Below are 21,124 nucleotides of genomic sequence, written 5' to 3' on the forward strand. Positions count from 1 at the left end.
TAAAAAGCTTTGGAAAATTCTAAAAACTCCCTCCAAATTAAATTATTATGTTTCAATTAAATTAATTTTAAGACAAATAATTATAAACATTTCAATCGCGTAATTTCTCCATTAAGCAAAACGAACTGTTTCCGTCAGTTATTTTTGGAACGTTTTCTCTGGCAGCCCGTCATTTCTCCTATCAGCTGTTCAAAGTCCCATAATGTGTGAGTGCTGCCAAGTTTTGAAACGAGCTCATGGGCGCTCTCTCTCTCAAAATGAAAGAGTTTCGCATCTAGTCATCTATGGTTATAAACGCGTATCGTTTTTGGCAAAGCTTAATTCAGGATTTAAACATAAAATTCCATCGCCACCAAATAAAGCAATAGCAACACAGAATATCATTCAAACAGTAAATGGTAAAATGTTTGGTTAACTTAAACTCCTACGTTGTTATCACTCAGTACATTGGATACTTCGTTACAAGGTCGTACAAGTTTTGCTAACTGTAAATATATCAAAACAAAATGGAATCTCTGGGCATCACGCTACAATTGGGCCAAATTTTGATGGTAGAAACGTCCAGTGAATTGCTAACTGGCACATTGAAGTTCGTTGACCCCAAGCGCAAAATAATAGAATTAGAAAACGCTTATGATCAACGTTCCAACTGTTCGTATAACTCGCCCCAAATTTTGGCGTTTCCTCAAATAAAAAAGATACAAATTATACGAAGTGGAGAAGCATCGTGTAACACAAATAGTGGAAGCGATACAGGAACATCTCCTACAACATCTGACGTTGATCCAGACAGTTACAGCAGCTACAATACCGCGCAAAAGTCACCAACATCTTTGCCTGAACACAAACAAGAAATCGAGGTTGCACTAAGTAGCACTGAATTAGATCTTATTCATGAGCAACTCAATTCTGTGGTATACATTACGCAAACGGATCAACGATATCACAAAGCATTGGCAGACATACGCGTTCAACCGATAGTTGCGCTTGTTATAGAGCCGGTTGATTTTGGTCGAGCACAACGTACATCAGTGATGGCAGTTGCCACCTATCAAGCGGTATACATTTTTGACATAATTGCTCTGGGAAGTATTTTTCGCGAAATGAAACAAATACTGGAGGCGGAACGACCGCGCAAATCTGTTCACTACAGTCATAGACTACTTGATCAGTTAAAAAATCGTCATGGCATTAAATTAGGTGGAGTATTCGATACTTTTGTAGCGGTATCAATTGTTCGTGGTAGCAAGGAACCAACCACTTTAATAGAAGCTGTAGAGCAAACATTGAATATAACACATCTTTACTTTCAGCCCGATGAAGATAGTAACGTAAGTGGAAAATTGTAGTTTGTAAATGAATACAAAAAATTATGTTATCCCCCTTGTATTTTGCAGCACAAATATGATCTGTATAAACGGCCACTATCCGTTAAATTGCGCCAAGTATTTGCAAAAAAGTCTATATATCAATTGAAGTTATATGAGCACCTCCTCCATAAACATATGCTGAGAAACTTCTACAACCAATGTACAAATTTTTCACATACATTTTGCGAAAACGAAGATGCTACTACGCCGCTGGAAATGCAACGAAAGAGTAGAGCAGGATTTCAACATATAAAGCGCAGTACAAACGATTTTGCATTCAAATTCAATGAGCTAAATTAATTTTGTACTATAGCCCAAAACTTAAGTGTATAGTAGCTCGGAACGCCACTGCGTAAGCAATGCATAACACAGTAACATATTCGTTTTCACGGCAGTCGGTTCTACGTTACCGAAACGACCCGGATTTATATCAGGCCAAGGATTACCACTCCATCAGCATTCCCCGTATGTAAGAATGGGGAATGTTTATGCTGATACAACAACAACAACAGTAACATATTCAGTCTTGTACTGACTTTCGATGCCGAAAAATTTGCTCAATATCAAAATGAATAATGCTCGTGATTTCGATTTTGATCAAATTTTTTGGCTTCAAAGGTATTGCCGACAAGAAAAAAAATCTATTCAATCTCACCGAAATTGAAAAAAACCAACACCCAAATGGGGTGGGACTGCAACTTTTGCTCTTCAACAAGACTGATTAATACGTTTTTTTTTAGTAATCTGCAAATGCAAGCCGTGTTCTACAGTTAAAGTAGTTTATAAAAAAATAACTTCCACATTCGTCCTACGGTGTTTCTGGACAAGTAAAATAATAAATATTTGTACATACTATATATGCCTTTAAGGCCGGCGGGCCAATTAGATGTCCTAAATTCAGTAGTTTTCGCGAAGCGTTGTAGGATGAGAAAAAAAACAATTAGCCAAATGAAGTTTTGGGGATAGTTTAATATATATTTGAACTAAAAAAAAAAATGTGTACAATCTCCAACAATATATTGTAAGCCGAGTTATCAATAGATTCCCAGAGCGCCTGTATCCAACTTTTGTACAAGATACAACTTGCAATTTTCATCTGAAAACACAAAACAAAAAAAAAAAAGATTATTAATTTTGTTGTAATTAGGTAGTAGGTAGAAAAAAAAAATGGTTTTTCAAGGAAAAAAAAAACTCTTCAACTGGGTAAAAAAGTCGCTTAAAAAAGTTTTTGGATGTTTTTTAGTTCACATAGAAGATAATTACATCAAAATTAATAATCTTCTTTTTTTTTTTTTTTTTGCGTTTTCAGATGAAAATTGCAAGTTGTATCTTGTACAAAAGTTGGATACAGGCGCTCTGGGAATCTATTGATAACTCGGCTTACAATATATTGTTGGAGATTGTACAAATTTTTTTTTTTAGTTCAAATATATATTAAACTATCCCCAAAACTTCATTTGGCTAATTGTTTTTTTTCTCATCCTACAACGCTTCGCGAAAACTACTGAATTTAGGACATCTAATTGGCCCGCCGGCCTTAAGCTGAAGCAAATCCCCATGATATTTTTCTCATACATATCGTGATATGGATACTTAAGGCGTGGATATCCTTTCAAAGTTTTATAAATGCGGCATTAATGGGAAAAGATTCATCCAATTATATCTGCGTGCAATGCATGGTATAGTACAATCACTGAAGATTCCCTGTTTTACTTGAATTTGTCATCGATTACGACGAATGAAGAAGCGTAAAAGTAAACTACTCTTAATAAATGTTTGTAATAATATACAAAATTTAAATATTGTAAAGATTATCAAAAATTTCAGTTTCCATAAAAAACACGATGCAAAAATTGTATAATTTCTACATAGCACGGGTGTAGCCTAAATTGCGCTTTATCAACGTAATGAGTTGTTGTTGTTGTAGCAACATAAACATTCTCCATACATACGGGGAATGCTGCTGGAGTGACAGACCTTGGCCGGATATAAATCCGGGTCGTTTCAGTAACGTACAACCGACTGTCATGGAAACGAACGTAATGAGTGTTAATGCTCAGCTGTACACTACTACCAGAAAACAAGAACTCTACCGTTAGATGAGTTAGACCTAGACGATCGTTGACTATACCGCACTGCCAGGGTTTAGTAAACTGCTACAACAACAACAGCTCTTATTTTCCATTCCATTAACCCATATTGCTCAGCAATCTAAAGCTTGGGATTGAAGGTATCAGAAGTCAATATAAATTGGTTGGATTAGATTGTTGATCCTAGACTTCTAATAATAGAAAAGTGGAAAGTTTGGCTTTATTGTTTTAAAAGGAATAGCTTTATGAAGCTGTTAAAAAAAACTGATCTCTTAAACATTTTTTTTTATCGGCAGTGAGACCTGATGAATAGCTAGTCTTTAACTATCGGAGTGTACAAAGAATTATGGCAACCTAAAGCTAAAGCATGAAGGTCTCATATAAATCAATATCAATTACTGATCCTATACTTCATATAATAGGGAGGTGTAGAGTTTGATTTTGAATGAGCAGCTTTAGAAAGTTGTTAGCAATTTCCCACTAAAGACTTTAAAGAAATTTAAAGCAAAAACTTAATTGTTCATTACAACCGATTTTTTTTGTTTAAAAGAAAAAGTAGACTAGAAGTTTTCATTATTGTAATGCATCATTGAAAGGCAAAGTAAAATATTTTTTTTTGCTCAAGTGCTTCTCATCGAATGTTTGGATATTATAAATTCTTTAGTTTTTGATAAAAGCTTTTGTTTTGCTGTTTTTTGAGCATGCATTTGTATCTTACATCCTTATTTTGCTGTTAATTGATTTTTTCCTCAGATATATGGAAAATGTTTTGAGGGTAAGATTTAATTTTCGCCATGTCTGGGAATATTATTATTATTATTTTTTTTAAATCAGACAAGGCAAAAAATTCACAGTTAAGTCCTATGATAGGCCAAATTTCCCTATATGATGGCTAATATTGTAAATAAAACTGATTGATAGATCGCATCACATTTGGAGATTTTTCGTACAGACCGTTCCGACCAAATAATTAAAAAAAATTGTTACATGGGTGAGATTTACAAAGTCCCTGTGGGCATTAGGTGTGAAGTTTTCGGTACATTTTAGAAGATATTTTGTTTTTGTGTTTTTTTTTTTGTTTTTTTTTTTTTTGAAATTGTTGACCAAATGAAGAAGTAGTATCCTGAAAATCTTACAAATGTCGGCGCTGAAGGTTTTGAAATTTAAAACTTTGTGAAAAGTAAAAATGATAAATGGGTTAAAAAATTTTATTGTCCTTAACCGGCATCTATTGTCAAAATAGTAAGTTCATGATGTAAATCGAAAATGGTACGATTAAAATTGAGATGCACAATTGAATATAAATAATAAGTGATATACAAATGTATTTACCCGAAAACTCACAATTACCGTTATATTACTATGTATGAATATTTACTGATTTGAATTATGTCATTTGAGCAAAGTTTTGAGTTCCAGATATTATAAAAAATTATTTTTTCATACCATGAATTGTACTTTAATTTTTTCTGCTGTTACTATATTTAGTTTTAAAAAAAAGAACGCAAATGAAATATTTTATAAACATACATACAAAAGTATATGTAAATGTAAAAGCTTGTTAATTTGTAGAGTATACATTCAAACCGTTCATTCATTCGATTACGATAGAATTTTGGTGAGTTGTTGGGAGCATGTCAAAGAAGATTCGCGAGCTTTTTTAGGCACGCTAAGTGCCGCTGTGGTCGAGATATTTCGAAAAATCGTTTTTATGATCGGGTTTGGGTACTATTTATTTACTCGAAATAATTTAAATGGTCCAATTTATCAAAGTATTTAATGTTTACATGTTTTCCGCAGACAACAAAGAAACTGCGATAGAAATCACGGGTTCTCTACAGGGTCAGGCACTCGAAGTGTAACCAATTAAACCATAAATTTAGTTTGGAAAATTACTTTTATTCAATTCAAAGTAAAAAATGTGTGAAAATAATACAAAATTAAGAATACATTTTCGTTTGCTCGGTATAACCACCTTTTGCCTTGACTATGTCCGTGAGACGGTCCAGAAACGAATTGCAAGCTGTCCGAATGTGACTTACAGGTATTTTGGCCTACTCGCGGACAATACCTTTTTTCAGCTCTCGAGACTGGTGAATGTTTTAGTTCGGACCTTGCTCTCCAAAATGGTCCAAATAGAATAATCCATCGGACTCGCGTCTGGTGAATTTGAGAGCCATTGTGTGGACGTTATGAAGTTCGGAACGTTATTTTTAGCCATTCTTGGTTCACTCGAGCTTTGTGAGACGGTGCCGAGTCCTGCTCAAATGTCTATGGTCTGCCACTGAAATGATTGTCTGCCCACGGCTGCAAAGCAACCTCCAGAATACTTTCCCGATAATATTTCGCACTTACCTTGACCCCAGGCTCGATTAAAATGGTAGGAGCCCGCCTATTTTCAATTACAGCGGCTCAAACCATTACCTCTGGCGGGTGCTGCCTCCTGGTAACAATCGATTACTCGAATTCTCTTATGAACGGTCAGTCAATTAAACCCTATCGTTTTGGGAGTTTAAGAATGCTCAATTTGAAATATTTTCCCGTCAGAAAAATGTGTAAGCACGAATTCTTAAATGAACTCTAAAAATAATTATTTTCACCTAATTATCTTTTTACACGAATTTTTTGGGAACGTATCTATCGTATAAAAAGAGAATTAGGTGTATTAGTAAGAAAAAGTATGTTATAAACTAGTGTTTTTGCCAAAACGGGTGCTTCGGTTTTTGAGTTGGTATATTTTTTGTCAATCGGAGTAGTATTTTTTGAGCTATAGGCGTTTAAATTCGTGATAGGTTCAACACAACACAAACGAACAGAACCTGCCCCTATTTATCTAAAACGCTTCTTTGAAAAGTTGTTTGTTTGTTTAACCTTTTAAAAACGATCCTTGAACGGAACGAAAAAAAGACAGACCCGGGTGTCCAACCAAAGGCTTTAAAATAGTGCCCAACGGAAGGTTAAAAAAAAGATTTTAAAAAGTGGTATTTAGGGGCTTGCGGCATTTTAATGATCTTATTCACGACTTTTTGGAATAAGAAATCGTTAATCATGGTCGTACACCGAGCACCATTAGCGGTAAAAGATCGCTTTTCTCCATTTATGTGCCTGGTTAATGATATAATTAGAAGGCGTAAGAAAGAAAAGCAATACAAACGATTAGTCACTGCTACAACAACTGCCTTATACAAAGTGCCGGTTCTACGTTACCGGAATGACTCATTCCCATGGCAGCCGGTTCTACGTTACCGGAATGACTCGGGTTTTTCCCGATCAAGGGCTGCCGCCCCAGTACACTAGCCCTGTCTAGTGTATCGTATATCACCCCACCCCTTACGTCACAGGAGCAAACTCTCGCAGCTAACCTGCTCCAAATACTTCTCCTCAGGGCTGGAGTCGAATCCAACCCTGGGCCAGAGGTATTCTACTGCTGCGTCTGCCATCAACGGCTCCACCCGAACTCCACCTCGGTTAGGTGCAATAAGTGCAACGGGTGGAGCCACCTTAAGACCTGCTCAGGCCTTAAGTCGCACAGGGAGTGGTCCACACGGTATGTGGCCACGTGTTGCTCCCGCCAACAGGCGTCTGATGCCTCCACGGCTACCACACCCCCTGATAGGCCGGCACTACCAACCGCCACCACAACCCACACCTCCACGGTGAGGAGCCTATCGGAGCAACACAACTCCCCTTCAACCCCTCCTATCCCTTCCTGCTCCAACCCCAGTGCGGGGACAAACCAGCAGCTCCTGGTCCCCCGTACAGTCTGTTCCGTGTGTCAGACCGTAATACCTCGGAATCTGGTATCAGTCCAATGCAATTCCTGCAGTGGCTGGTGCCATTTTCGGAGATGTTCCGGCCTGCGCACCACCCGTGAGTGGACAACTGCCTACGTTGCCCCCTGCTGCAGAGCTCTGCACCCACTACCTCCCCCGGAGGCGCGGCCGCCCACCACCATCAGGCCGCAACAACCACAGTGGATTGCACAGCAGGTCCAACGTAGACAACCCCACGCGTCCCTCACCCCCCGGATTACACTGACCTCACCGAGAAGCTTCAAGCTTCTCCAGTTTAACTGCAACGGACTTACGAGTAAGGTCGACGAGATAGTCGACTTTATGAACCGGCACAGTATCAAGATAGCTGCGGTCCAAGAAACAAAGTTGCACGCTAGGTCATCTCTGATCACCAGGGATGGCTATAACGTGCACAGACACGATCGCGAGCGAGACAACGGTGGTGGCCTAGCGTTTATAGTCCACCACACTGTGCAGTATCGTCTTATCGATGAAGGAATCGACCCCAGGGACAGCACCTTAGAATGTCAAGGCATAGCTGTCCGGTCAGGCGATTCCGAGCTCGAAATTTTTAATATATACATACCCCCTGTCACCTGCTGCCCGGCAGGATATCACCCTGATATAGGTGCGCTCATCAGAGGTGAAAACCGATTGGTTATAGGTGACTTTAATGCGCATCACGATCTTTGGCATTCAAGCCTGCCAAATGATCGTAGGGGACAGCAATTGGCAGAGCAGATAGACGACTCGACATTCAGCACAGTGAACGACGACGCCCCCACCAGGGTAGTGGGCAATTGTAGCAGCTCGCCTGACCTAACAATAGCTAGCGCGGGTCTGATAAATAGCATAACGTGGCGACCTATGCTATCGCTTGCATCAGACCACTTGCCCATTATCGTCTCGATCGAGAGACCTGCCGATTTCGTTTCCGCGAATCACCGGTCCTATTTTAACTTTATAAAAGCTAATTGGGCCGGCTTCACGGAATTCACCGAGGACACCTTCGCCGCTCTTCCCATCCCCACTGATGTGCGCGTCGGCGAACGCGCATTCCGCAAGGTGCTCACAGCTGCTGCGGCTCGCTTCATCCCAGCTGGATGTTATAAGGTCATCCGTCCTCACTTCCCAGCAGAAGCAGCCAGTTTAGCAAACGAGCGTGACCACCTACGCCAGGCCGATCCCGGGGATCCCCGCATAAGGGATCTCAATTTGGAGATCCGGCAACTGGTAAATCAACATAAGCGGACTAAATGGGTTGAGCACCTGAAGACTTGTAACCTCACCTCCGGAGTGAGTAAGCTCTGGTCCACCGTTAGGTCTCTGTCGAACCCGACGAAACACAACGACAAGGTGGCTATCACCTTCAACGGTTGTACTTCGTCGGACCCGAAGAGATGCGCGAGCTATTTTAGCCGGCTGTTTACACTGCATCCTCCGGGCGACAGAACCAAACGTCGTGTTACCAGAAGGCTGCACAACCTGACGAACGACAGTGCGCCACTTACTTTCTCCGGTGATGAGGTTCAGGGGGCCATCAACAAGTCGAAATCATCGAAAGCCATTGGCCCTGACGGACTTAACGCGCTGATGCTGAAGCATCTGGGACCCCTGGGAGTAGGATACCTCACAAGGGTCTTCAATTTGTCTCTGGCCACTCTCATCATCCCTGACAAGTGGAAAGCAGGGAGAGTGGTCCCACTATTGAAACCTGGGAAACCCGCCAACCAAGGGGAGTCTTATCGGCCGATAACTCTCCTTTCCCCAGTAGTGAAAACACTTGAAGCCCTCCTTCTCCCACTCTTCACGACCCACCTGGCCCCAGCCCCACATCAGCACGGATTCCGACGAGTGCACAGCACCACCACGGCACTCACCGCCATAAACGCCCAGATAAATCGCGGGCTTAACCAAAACCGCCCCTGCGAGAGGACTGTCCTAGTAGCGTTGGACCTAAAGAAGGCTTTCGATACAGTCAGCCATTCCACGCTACTAGATGATATTTATCAGTCGACACTCCCGCCAGGGCTGAAGAGGTGGTCCGCGAACTACCTGAGCGGTCGGCACTCGTCAGTGATTTTTCGAGATCAAATGTCAAAGCAGAGGAAGATTAAGCAAGGCGTACCGCAGGGTGGTGTCCTTTCACCCTTGCTTTTTAACTTCTACATCTCGAAGCTCCCCCAACCACCAGCGGGAGTTTCCCTGATCTCATACGCTGACGATTGCACGATAATGGCGTCGGGCAATGACATCGATGGCCTGTGTTCCAAAGTGAACAACTACCTCACCGACCTTTCTCGCTTTTTCACTGCGAGGAATCTCCAACTTTCCCCCACCAAGTCCACGGCGACCCTTTTCACCACCTGGACAAAGGAGGTCAAGCTGTCCCTTAAGGTAAAAGTCGACGACACACCAATTCCGACTGTGAATAACCCCAAAATTTTGGGTGTAACCTTTGACAGCTTGCTCTCCTTCTCTGCGCACACAACCGCAATTGCCACTAAAGTCCAAAATCGCAACAAGGTCCTCAAATCGCTGGCCGGCAGCACTTGGGGCAAGGACAAAGAACTGTTGCTTTCGACATTTAAGGCAATTGGCCGGCCGGTTCTAAACTATGCTGCGCCTGTCTGGTAGCCTGGTACTAGTGATTCGCAGTGGATAAAGCTTCAGACATGTCAGAATACCGCCATTCGGACAGCGACCGGGTGCCTCCTGATGTCACCCATACAACACCTGCACAACGAGGCACAAATGCTCCCAGTCGCGGAGCACAACAAATTGCTCAGCAAGCAGTTCCTGCTGGGGTGTTACCGCAGGTTTCACCCCTGCAGACACCTGCTTGAGCCTGAGCCGCCTCCCAGGCACGTCAGGAGACACCTCCTCGACTACGCTGACGAACTGCAGGACAAAACTGACCGAGACCTACTGGACCGGACAGTATTCAGACAGTCAATAAACGACATTCACCGGGAGTCCGTTACCACCTTCATGAACTCCCGTCCCGTGAATGCCGTAATCGGAGTCCAACCACCACCCATTGCAGATGAAGAGCTCCAGCTTCCCCGTGAGACTCGTGTAACATTGGCACAATTACGTTCTGGATATTGTAGCAGGTTAAACTCCTACTTATCCAGAATTGACCCCGACATACCAAACACATGTCCGGCATGTGAAGGTACCCCGCACGACACTAACCACCTCTTCACATGCCCCCTCAAACCGACTCATCTAACCCCCCTCTCCCTCTGGACCCAACCTGTCGAAACAGCATGTTTCCTGGGCCTACCCCTAGATAAGCTAGACGAAGACGACCGATGATATGCCTACACAGACAGGGCTACCTATGCTGTTAAAACAACAACAACAACAGTGTAGTGGCATAGGCTCAAAAGAATATCACTTCATCGTACATTTGAGAATATTAAGATAAGCACACTTATCCGAATTGCCATTTATTCTCACAATTGGTCGAACTCCATTCCTAGAAAATGATGCCCACACAGTTAAGTTACCCACACCATGTTTAAGGGGCTTTGTTGTGTTCCGGGGGTTGAACTCCTGCAGGTTTTCACTATAAACAAAAGTCTTCCCATCAGGACGAATCATAAACAAGTATTTTTTTTCCAGAAATTGACGTCTATGGCCAATTGTGAAAGACAAACGTGCCTTAATATTTTTTCCGACAGTAGTTATTGTAGTTATTTGTTTTTATTACGTGCCCATAAAATTTATTTTCATTATGTAATCGCCGCACAAATCTGCTTGATATATTCAGGATATATTCCTCATTTCCAGCGTTATCACTCGAGAGGACTTAAAATGGACAAGCTTATTTTTCTTAACGATGGCCTGGTAAGTTGTAGTCTTTCGTGCAGACGTCTTTCGAACTTTCTTTCTTTTAGGTATATTTTTGGTTGGACTAATACCTTTGTTAGCATTGTTCCATTATTTCTGCAATTTTTGTTTCTTCTGTATATTTTTCGTCAGGGTCCGAAATATTTTTTTTTCTTTTCAAGTGAGCAATGGGATCCTCTTCCTATTTTCGTTCCCAATAACGGGTTTAAAGGAAACAATTATACTTCCAATTATAACAAACAAAAATTTACCGAAAAAATTGGAACGATGCAGAGAAGATTAGCATGGCCCGTGCGCAAGGATGACACGCAAAATCGTGAAGCGTTCCACATTTTTACCCTACATACTCTTGACTACTGCCAAAAATGGGAGGAATGTAGAAATGCGATGTTTCCTAACTGCAAGCCCATTGATTTATTAAGAAACACAGATATTAATAGTATTACCTTAATTTGTAAATTCATTTCACAAACTAGATTAAGTATATAGATCATTAAGCTCTGAACAAGCCATACAATCCATAACAGCTATCCCTAACACTCACCCCAAAAACTATCCTTCCCCTCCACCATAGTTCCTCCTCCCTTAACTTTAACCTCGCCCAAAAAAACAAATTACTATGTTAGTATGTATGTATAGTATATAGCTACTTAAGTTTATATTATCATAAGCCGAAGGCCCTGGCAGCCAGCGCTTAGTACTTACGTGTGACAGTTATTTATAATTGTTACTCTTGTAAAATAAATAAATAAATAAAAAATAAGTTTTAAAATTTATATATGTAAATGAATACAATTGATTTTATTAGGACCTGCCGAAAATTTGAACAAATGTATTAAAAAAAATTTAATTCCCTTAACGATTGGGGATGTAATGCATACTATTTTTGAAAAATATCAAATATATAATAGTTGCCGAATCAAAATGCAACCGCCGCAGTTTTCAAAACCGTGAGTTCATCAATCATAGAGCTCTGCTTCGAAAAAAGTAAAGCTGGGTACGTACTTTACCTGTTCATTACGCCATGCCCTTGGACTAGAAATTACATCAGATAAAAAAAATAAATAATTGGCTCGTACACTTCTGTTAGGTGTTTGGCCGAGCTCCTCCTCCTATTTGTGGTGTGCGTCTTGATGTTGTTCCACAAATGGAGGGACCTACAGTTTCAAGCCGATTCCGAACGGCAGATATTTTTATGAGGAGCTTTTTCATGGCAGAAATACACTCGGAGGTTTGCCATTGCCTGCCGAGGGGCGACCGCTATTAGAAAAATGTTTTTATTAATTTTGCTTTCACCGAGATTCGAACCAACGACCTCTCTGTGAATTCCGAATGGTAATCACGCACCAACCCATTCGGCTACGGCGGCCGCCAATTAGAAATTACATCAGATACTGTCTTTAAAAACAACCCTAAGAAGTCCGTTCATTAGATCTTTGCTATACAAGTCTGATAAATTACAAGATTACGCCTATTGTGTTATATTTTATATGGTGAAGTAAGAAGTTGTAACTATTTCCTCTAAATATCTTTAGTTCAAGTGCATTCACATATGTATGTTGGGAGTAGCAATAGACCCACAACAATTAATCTACCCGTTCACATATGGCAGATTAGCCGGAAAATTGACAATCTGCTTGTCAATTTATGAAAACACAAAGCCTCTTCTGGCCATTGCCACTGTTATGGCTCCATATACATGCGAGCTCCTTTGCAGCCTCACAGTTGCGGCAGCTTCTCCAATCGCAAGGCCAGAAGATCGACTGCTTCTTTGTGTCAGTGATCGCTTTCTTTTTCTATGAATACATAATTAATAATATTTAATCAACATGTTATTAGAATTATGTTTACGGACCTATTTTCTCTGCCGGCGTCAATTTTAATTAGTTTTTACTTTGACGCTTCTCCTTACATTCTTGATAATAATTAGCGATGACACAGAAAACACAGGGCTGTACGGCAAAAAATTTCGTTGTAATCTAAAATTATTTTGCAATCTCGGGAGAGAAAGTTTGTATGAGTTATCTCACCATTGAATTACGGATTGGGAGTTAAGCTTGAAAAACTAGATAATATAATTCTAGATTAGATTTTTTAAGCTGCATGTTAACTGTCAATGTTGATAACTATGGTTTGACAGCTGAGAATGGCAAACTGTGTTGACATTTCTGTTCAGTAAGGTTTGGCAGGTAACCATGAATCGTATAGCGCCAGAAGAACGCTTCCAAATTGTAGGTGCCTCAATTTGTGAAATAACATCAAGACGCACGCCACAAATAGGAAGAGGAGCTCGGCCAAACACCCAAAAGGGTGTAAGCACAAATTATATAAGCGGTTCCAATAAGACGGCACAACTTGCGTACAGCGCTCTTAACAATCGATTTATTGCAACATTTAAGCCACCAAAATTAAATGCCATGAAAATATCACATTAAGTTCTCAAGCTCTTAAAAAATACCCGATATAAGCACTCGGTTCAGAGAATACCGAATGTTTCGCGAATACCTACTCTGCTATGATTGAATTTGGTAGTATTAGCTAATTGCTTATAAACAAATTGTCTTCAAGTAATCAGAAAAGTAACCCTGGGTCTTCAGCCCATCGGAGAAAATAGAAATGAATACAATTATTTTGCCGCCGTAAAATAACCGACAGCAAAAAATCCGTCTCCGCCGCAATTCTGTGCAATTTCTTGCTATTAAATGTGTTCTTATTTTGACAGCGTGTACCCATCAACCCGCTGCCCGCTGCAATTTTGTTCAAGCGGTAAAGCGAAAAAATGTTCGAACATTTTACCTCACCTAATATTTCTTTTGCGATTTTCTGTTCATTACATTTCGCGTTTGTTTGTTTAGTTTTGTTGACGCAAGTTTATTTAGAGGTGACTAAAACAAAACAATAAAATTTGTTCAAAGAGATTTTATGCCAACCGAATTAAAGTTAACGAAATGAATGGTCTACTTGGCATCGGCGAAATATTTGATTCATTCGACAATATTTACTTGTTGAGCACTGCCACCATGCTGGCTGCCGTGGTTTTGGCGTTCTACTTTTCCAATTTGGCGAAGGGCATTGGGGTGATAATAGCTATTTTCAACATTTCTATCATATCCTCAATAAAAATATTTAGATGCCTAGCGTTCCAGAGGAGCGGGAAATTGAAGAACATAATGGCATTACTGGAGTGGAGCATATCATGGGCAGTGGTAAGAACTTTGGCGAACAACAGTTGGAGGGACCGTATGATTCCAGTGACGATGAAGATTTCGACACAGACAACCCTTTAGGTGATGGCTTGGTGGGCAAAATTAAATCGGCGCGTCTAAAAGAGTTGGAAGCGCAATTGACGCACGACCAACTGGAGGAAGAGCGCAGGTAATTTGCTTACATATAATAGAGAGTTGAAAAGTGCTGCTTATTAAATAATAATGAGAAAATTACATTCTAGAATCGAACGTGAACAACTTGCGGCAATTTTCGAACTGTTAAAAAAACAGGAGGCAGAATTAAATATGAAAGAAATAGACGAGCGAGAACTAGTTGCCCAATTGAATTTGTATCGCTGAAGGGACGCTAGTCTTTGATGCCTGCATGGAACTCTGCGCTGAATATAATTTGCAGCAATAAGTATTTTTAAGCACAATGTGTATCTAGTCTTTAATGTTCTGTATATAAGTAGAGTGTGTGTTACTTTGTGTTTAGATTTACAAATGTCGATGTGTTAATAAAATAAGACAACCTTATTTATGATTTCAATATTTAGTCATTTATTGCACAACGGCATTTAGATACACTAAAATTATTTGTTATATAACTAAGACATACATATCTACGATTAAAATTTATACTTTAACAGCAGGCGGTAAATTTTCATCCAAGAGTAAACAACGCTTGCCCACATAATCGGTATTCATCTCCCAAAACGATGCGCCATCGTCGTCCACGTCAACATCATCCTCATCGTCAACCCAACGTTGCTCATCTGCGAATACCGCAAACGGTTGGGCATCCGTGTCGTTCAACGCGAATGCGGCAATGCTACGCACCTGTTCCGGCTTCGCTATAATCTCCACAAAAGCATGTGGCGCCTTTACGCCTAGACATGTCGAGCTTTCGTAAAGGTTGCGAAGTTGAATGAAATGCTGACCCACAGCAAAACGCTGCGTTTCGTCTTTTCCACTCAACTTAACAAGCGCCGCCCAATTTAATATTACCGTGGTGTGGGGGTCTAAATTAAGCACAGCGCTATTGAACTCGTCCGTGTTGATATTGGTGTTGAAGAATGAAGTCTCATGTCTTGCTAAAAAGCCATACGCTTCATGCACGGACGGAATGTTCGCATGTGCTTTGTCGGCATTAATTGAAGGAATGACGTTCACAAACGAGACGCGTTCATACAGAACATTAGCTGGCTGTACCGTAATTTTGTTGGTGCTCCGTTCTAAGCGACACTGAAAATTCATTGATTTTCCCAAGGGGAGATAGCGCCCTGCAACAAAAGTAGTATTTAGCAAACTGCATAAATAAATACGTGATGCACAAATTTCATGAAAAAAAAATTTTGTAATTTTCAAAAAATAGTTTTTTCGAGTAAAACTAGTAAACGCACCTCCATCACTGCCGGTGGCAATATCCATTTGATTAGTTACTGGAATTACATACACATTAGCATAATATTTTAACTACGCTTTCTCAAACTGACTTACTGTATAGCTTGTTCCTATTCACGTTGTGATCGCTGCTGTAGATTCCAAGTGAATTTACATACATATCGCTTGCTGTAAAAATTTTTGCGCTACTTTCGTTTTTCAGCGCTACATCAAGCCCCAGTTCGCCAGAGAGCGTGTTGCTGATCACGCACGTAGCTTCGCAATGTAAACATTCGTGCACTTGGAATACCCAGTTGTGGCGCACCAAACGATATTTGATGGAGGCGCTAGTGCCGTCAGGTAGCGTGTAAATGAAAAGTAGTCTCAGTGTAAATTCTCCTTTCTGGAAGGGTGCCTGCATGTACATCGGTACGGTGGCACACTCCTGTGGCTTCAAACTAACCGCGTTGTCATGTTTGAGCAAACGAACTACCCGTTGGCGACGTATTTCACGGTCTTTTGATAATTTCTCGTTGGATAGATCTTTAACAGCTGAAAAGCACGCAGTAATAAAGAAAAAATTTAGACTTGTTGGCAAAATATCTAGACATATCAACACGTTTACTTTTTAGTATGGAAAGTGGTACTTCTGCATCCGCATCCGCCAATGTTAGCCAGCGCGGCTGGTCGCAACAAAGGTAAATTTCTTCAATTGCTACAATACCAGAATTTCGCAGTGTCACCGCTACGGGCAATATTTCGCCGGCTATTAAATTTGCTGGTAGTTGGGAGAAACTAACGGACATGGAGGGCACAGCAGGTGTCACTTTGATACTCAGTTTGCTGTCCAATATCATTTGAGTGGACTGCTTGCCCTTAACCTTAACTTGCGGTGTTTCGAATTGTAACATACCCAACAGACAAGCAGTGGGCTCGGATGTGAGTACCACTTCACCGACCACGCCGATTATATTTAAAAGTCCTGTTAATTTGGGTGTGATTTTAAAGAAAATTGATTGCTCGCAACGCTCATCCAAAACGACCGAAGCCACACAATTAGTTTTGATGGCCGCACTAACTGCGGCTTTACCTAAGAAAAGGCGCTATTTAATTATTGGTTTTAATTCGAAAACATTTTTTAGGGTTAGTTACTCGAGCTCTCTTCGTTATGGATGTACAATGATTCATTAGAAAGCATCTCGCCATTGTCAAGTTGTAGTTTCCAGAGTAAATCGATGCCATTTAATGTAATGCTGCACTTGACGGTGTTAAACACAGTCACAGCAATTTCAATGGGTTCTGTGAAAAAATTTAAAATAATATTTAAAGTTTTTTACACGTTGCACATTAGGTTACCGCCTTGCACAGCCAGCGGGTTCTCCACAGCTGGGCATTCTTTAGAGAATAGAAATTGTGTTGGCTTGAACACAAACGCCTTTTTAAGACCTGCCGAGGATACAAGCATTTCTTCCATTTTTTGCCAAGTTGATTCATCAGCAGAATTAGACTAAAATATGTATATTTTTGTAATAAATAAGTAATCGTAGATCGTTAATTTATTAAGCAGACCTTAATATCAATGCCGCTGGCAGCTTCATGCTGTCCATTCACCATGGTCGTTGGCGTCGACAGCAAGACTCGTATAGAGTTTTGAGAAACCTGTGGCAAAGACAACGAAAGCAGCCCCAATTCAGGATTCCGCTTCATAAGTTCCTAAAAAAGGCGAAACATTTTCAAACACTATGGAATAGATACGTCAAACGTCATCGTACAGTATGCATTTGAATATACTCCTTGAGAAATATGATTTGTTGTTGTGCAGTCTGTTGACTGTCAGGATGCAGTAGATGTGAATACGAACGACTCGCCTCTTCTAATCTCTTCAGCGCACACGCTTGCTTAGCCATCGTGTATTGTATGTGATCTTCCGCTAAACTCCAGCCGCGACTTTGGAAAACTTGAAAAGCCTGTTGGTAGCAGCGATGCGCATGCTTCCTCTGACCAGCACGGGAAAATCGATTGCCCGAGAGCACAATGTTGAATGCGTACTTGCGATACATCGAGGGGCTCGACGCCAAAAAGCAGTAAGCTGCTTGCTCCAAAAGCAGAGCCGAGCGCAAATCGGTATCTTCACTGGTCATGCGGATAAGCTGTTTAGCGGCCTCGCCGTACATGCGTGATGTGCGCAGACATTCCATACTCAGTAGTGTTGCGCGCGTGGCAAATTGCTGTAATCTGCGGGGTAACATATTTTATATGATAGAGCATAAGTGCATATGTGCATGAGTTTATTACTTGCAGACGGTTAAATAGCACATAATGGCATCCTCCATGTAATCAAATGTTTTTCGATTTGCTGTACCGAGCATAAAAGCCGAAACGGCGGCCATTTCAAGTGCGCCCGCATAATACTGCCAAGCGGAATCAGCATTAAAATCACGCTTAGCTTGATGGTAAGCCTAAAAACGAAAATCTGATTTAAGTTAAAAGGTTCATGTGAATTTAATTGGCATGAAATATTACTTGAAAAGCCAGGTTATAATGACCAAACATAAAATATAGATCCCCAAGTTTGCGTGTTTGCAATTCCGACGATTCGTGGGTATAACTATTACAGCAACAAAAATTATACGCAATCGATTTGATATAAATTTATGCAAAAATTGCTATCACTCACATTACAGCATTTTGATTTATGGAATTCGATCCAGGTTTACTACTAACAAACCAGCGTTTAGTAGCGCTAAGCAGCGACTTGCTAACTCCTTTTTTGTTTGTAATCTAAAAAATTGTACGAAAGAAAAATTATTTAATTAAAATTTAAAATTATTAAATTATTAAACAATAGACTATTTAAATTTCTTGAAAATACCGCTTCTGCCAGTAAGGCCACCAACTGCTCGGCGTAGGGTATAAGCGCACGCACAGTATAATCTTGTACGAAATGACGCAAGTTTTCCACGTCCATGGAATTCAAGCAGCTGCCATGCACTGTTGTGCCATCACCGTCCGGCTCGCATGCCCATACATTTGCGTTTATGGTTTGAGAAGCTATACTCTCGCTGCTAACTGAAAATTTTGAGCTCTGCAAAGAAATTTGACAAAAAAATAAGTTATTAAATACAAATAAGTTAATTTTGTAAAACATTGCTGACTGACTATTGCTTCGGTTGCATTTTCCTGCACCGGACTTAAGGGATGTAAAATGGCTCCATCAGTGCCACTCTCAGTAGGCGCCATTGCATCACTAAGTACTGACATTTGAATATTCGGCATTGAAATAATCGACATGGCATCCTGTGGCGTCTTTGGACCACTCAACTGGTCTACTTGAAGCTCCTAAAAGCATTCGTCGTGAAAAAAAGTGTGCTCTCATTTATATAATTAACATTTTTAACAAGTAATACTATACATTTTTCGGTTGTCGTTTTATGTATGTTGCCCAATAGTCCGGTACTTCTCCAGATACGGTGGCATCTAATGAATTGATTTGCACCAAAAAGCATTTACTATTGCCAAACGTAGACTTAAGCAACTCGTAACCTTGTTGTGCTCTAAAAAGAAAACAAAAAATAATTAATTGATCACTTAAATAACACTGGTTTTCTATCCAACTTAGATATGTCCCCTTGCGAGCCCTCATGCAGCACTACGTAACTATTAAGCACGTTAGTAGGATGAAACCACTTGGGTAATTTTTGTGGTGTTACACTTTGCATTTGATGCACTCGTTGCGTAAGCTTTTGTGCGCTCTCAATAATGTTCGGATCGCTACTACTTAAGACAATGAGACAACTAATAAAGTGACGCGTAAACTCATGGTCAGCGGGGAACTGCACCGTTAGAAACGTTTCGCGCCACTGTTCGAACCATGGCTCGGAAGTCGGTAGCTCCAAATCCATATTTCCTGATTTCAAAAACAATAGATTAGTTAATAAAAGTTTGTTTTTAAAACAATCTTAATTTGCCTATAGTTAAAAATTTAGTTTTCTCATTATGCGCATTTGTTACAGCCTCATTTAGCATTTTACGCGCAAGTACGGTCTGTGGTGGTCGCCAATCGACATCGCAGAAATTTAAGCGCAAACCTTTAATGGAAACACTCGTCTCGGACACGTCACGAAATTGGGCTGACAATTAAACAGAAGTTAATTTCCTTTATGAACAGCTTAGTAGCAATACTTACCATCGCTCAGTAATTTAGCGAATGGTTGTAACATTTCCACAAAGGATAAGTTGTTGCGTGCACAAACTTCACTGGCTAGTGGACTGCAAACAACGCCCACCAGAGGGGAGAACATATTTTGTATAATCTCTCGGGCATTATAATTGTGTCCTGTTAGGTGGATCATTATTTCTGCTCAGATGACTAGTTAACCTTTTTTATTTAACCTTAATGTAAAGCAAGTTTTATTATACGGTGTTTGAAATATTATAAAATTGTAAACATATAAAATACAAATATAATTGAAAATCCGAAACAGCCGTGATAATTGAAAAAATTAATTGCAATTGGTCAAATGTTTACCTTTTAAACACAGAGTGCACTGTATGACAAAAAATATTAATTAAAGATAGGGCATTGAGCAAGTGCGAAGCCGAATCTATAAAAGGTGTAGCCACGACCGCAACACCAATGTATGCATGCATCTTGCTTTTGCAATTCGGTGATTTGAATGTCAAAATTTCAATCAGAATGTAAACTAACAAACAAAGTTACAACAAAAAAGGTATCACTTTGAGATCAAGCTAACAAACCGTAAAGAAAAACCCAGCAAATCTAGTAACAAACCTTGTATATATTCACCTAGACTGGTCAATTACGACATCGCAATATACAATTTTAATTTTCATACCATTTTGATGCGTGAATACATTTCCATGCCGTTTCGTAATGCCATTTTGAAAATTAATTCATATGACAGAATTCATATTGCAGATGAGAAAACGGGACAAAAACAGAAATTTGACAAACGTTTTAGTAGAATGTGTAGATGAGGGGTAAGATTAATTCCATTTGTAAAATATTGATTTACTAAGCGTTTCGACCCTAAATTTTTTATGACTTTCAGGGGTCAGTTTCAACAAAATTGACAATCAATATAGCGAATTGAATGAAGTTGACAATTCATGTCATGAAATATTCCAAGTCATATATTTTCAATATCTGTGAAGCAGAAGACTGTCTTTTGCATGTTTCTCTTCTTTGCAAAAAAAATCACCCAGAATCTTGGTGCCCTTCTTTCCGCTTCATCGTTTAAATCAAACAATGATTTCCAAAAATGAAGAGCGCGGGCACAACAGCTAGGTTATTTCATGATATTTTCGAAATGACGATAACAAAACATGGTACTGCTCATACTGAAAATATTGCCATCGCATTCAATCCAATTTGACGGTTCTTATAAAATGAATAATTGAGT

General features: G+C 40.1%; 3 protein-coding genes and 1 non-coding gene across 4 annotated transcripts; 3 read left to right on the top strand and 1 right to left on the bottom strand.

Annotated features, from left to right (window-relative positions):
* Nucleotides 1-243: 243 nt before the first annotated feature.
* On the top strand, nt 244-4,917 carry LOC128860921 (protein Exd1 homolog). The gene is made up of 3 exons (XM_054098719.1): nt 244-398; nt 467-1,331; nt 1,398-4,917. Exons 2-3 carry the CDS (start codon nt 507-509, stop codon nt 1,668-1,670), a joined length of 1,098 nt encoding a protein of 365 aa, XP_053954694.1. The 5' UTR covers nt 244-398; nt 467-506; the 3' UTR covers nt 1,671-4,917.
* A 6,423-nt stretch (nt 4,918-11,340) lies between these two features.
* Nucleotides 11,341-11,448, top strand: LOC128862647 (U6 spliceosomal RNA). The gene has a single exon (XR_008454529.1). It is a non-coding gene; the product is annotated as a U6 spliceosomal RNA (small nuclear RNA).
* A 2,377-nt stretch (nt 11,449-13,825) lies between these two features.
* Nucleotides 13,826-14,868, top strand: LOC128860923 (matrix-remodeling-associated protein 7). The gene is made up of 3 exons (XM_054098721.1): nt 13,826-14,189; nt 14,243-14,487; nt 14,561-14,868. The coding sequence occupies exons 1-3, from the start codon at nt 14,061-14,063 to the stop codon at nt 14,676-14,678; spliced, it is 492 nt and encodes a 163-aa protein (XP_053954696.1). The 5' UTR covers nt 13,826-14,060; the 3' UTR covers nt 14,679-14,868.
* Nucleotides 14,865-20,248, bottom strand: LOC128860922 (trafficking protein particle complex subunit 8). The gene is made up of 18 exons (XM_054098720.1): nt 20,230-20,248; nt 19,888-20,093; nt 19,670-19,831; nt 19,317-19,608; nt 19,114-19,255; nt 18,861-19,040; nt 18,574-18,786; nt 18,379-18,482; nt 18,225-18,309; nt 17,997-18,160; nt 17,474-17,936; nt 17,271-17,414; nt 17,058-17,208; nt 16,854-17,000; nt 16,327-16,791; nt 15,819-16,253; nt 15,722-15,760; nt 14,865-15,601 (listed from the first exon to the last, which is right to left on the bottom strand). Exons 2-18 carry the CDS (start codon nt 20,051-20,053, stop codon nt 14,955-14,957), a joined length of 3,999 nt encoding a protein of 1,332 aa, XP_053954695.1. The 5' UTR covers nt 20,054-20,093; nt 20,230-20,248; the 3' UTR covers nt 14,865-14,954.
* Between the last annotated feature and the right edge of the window lie 876 nt (nt 20,249-21,124).

This window comes from Anastrepha ludens, chromosome 4, assembly GCF_028408465.1.
Source record: "Anastrepha ludens isolate Willacy chromosome 4, idAnaLude1.1, whole genome shotgun sequence".
Classification (NCBI taxonomy): domain Eukaryota; kingdom Metazoa; phylum Arthropoda; class Insecta; order Diptera; family Tephritidae; genus Anastrepha; species Anastrepha ludens.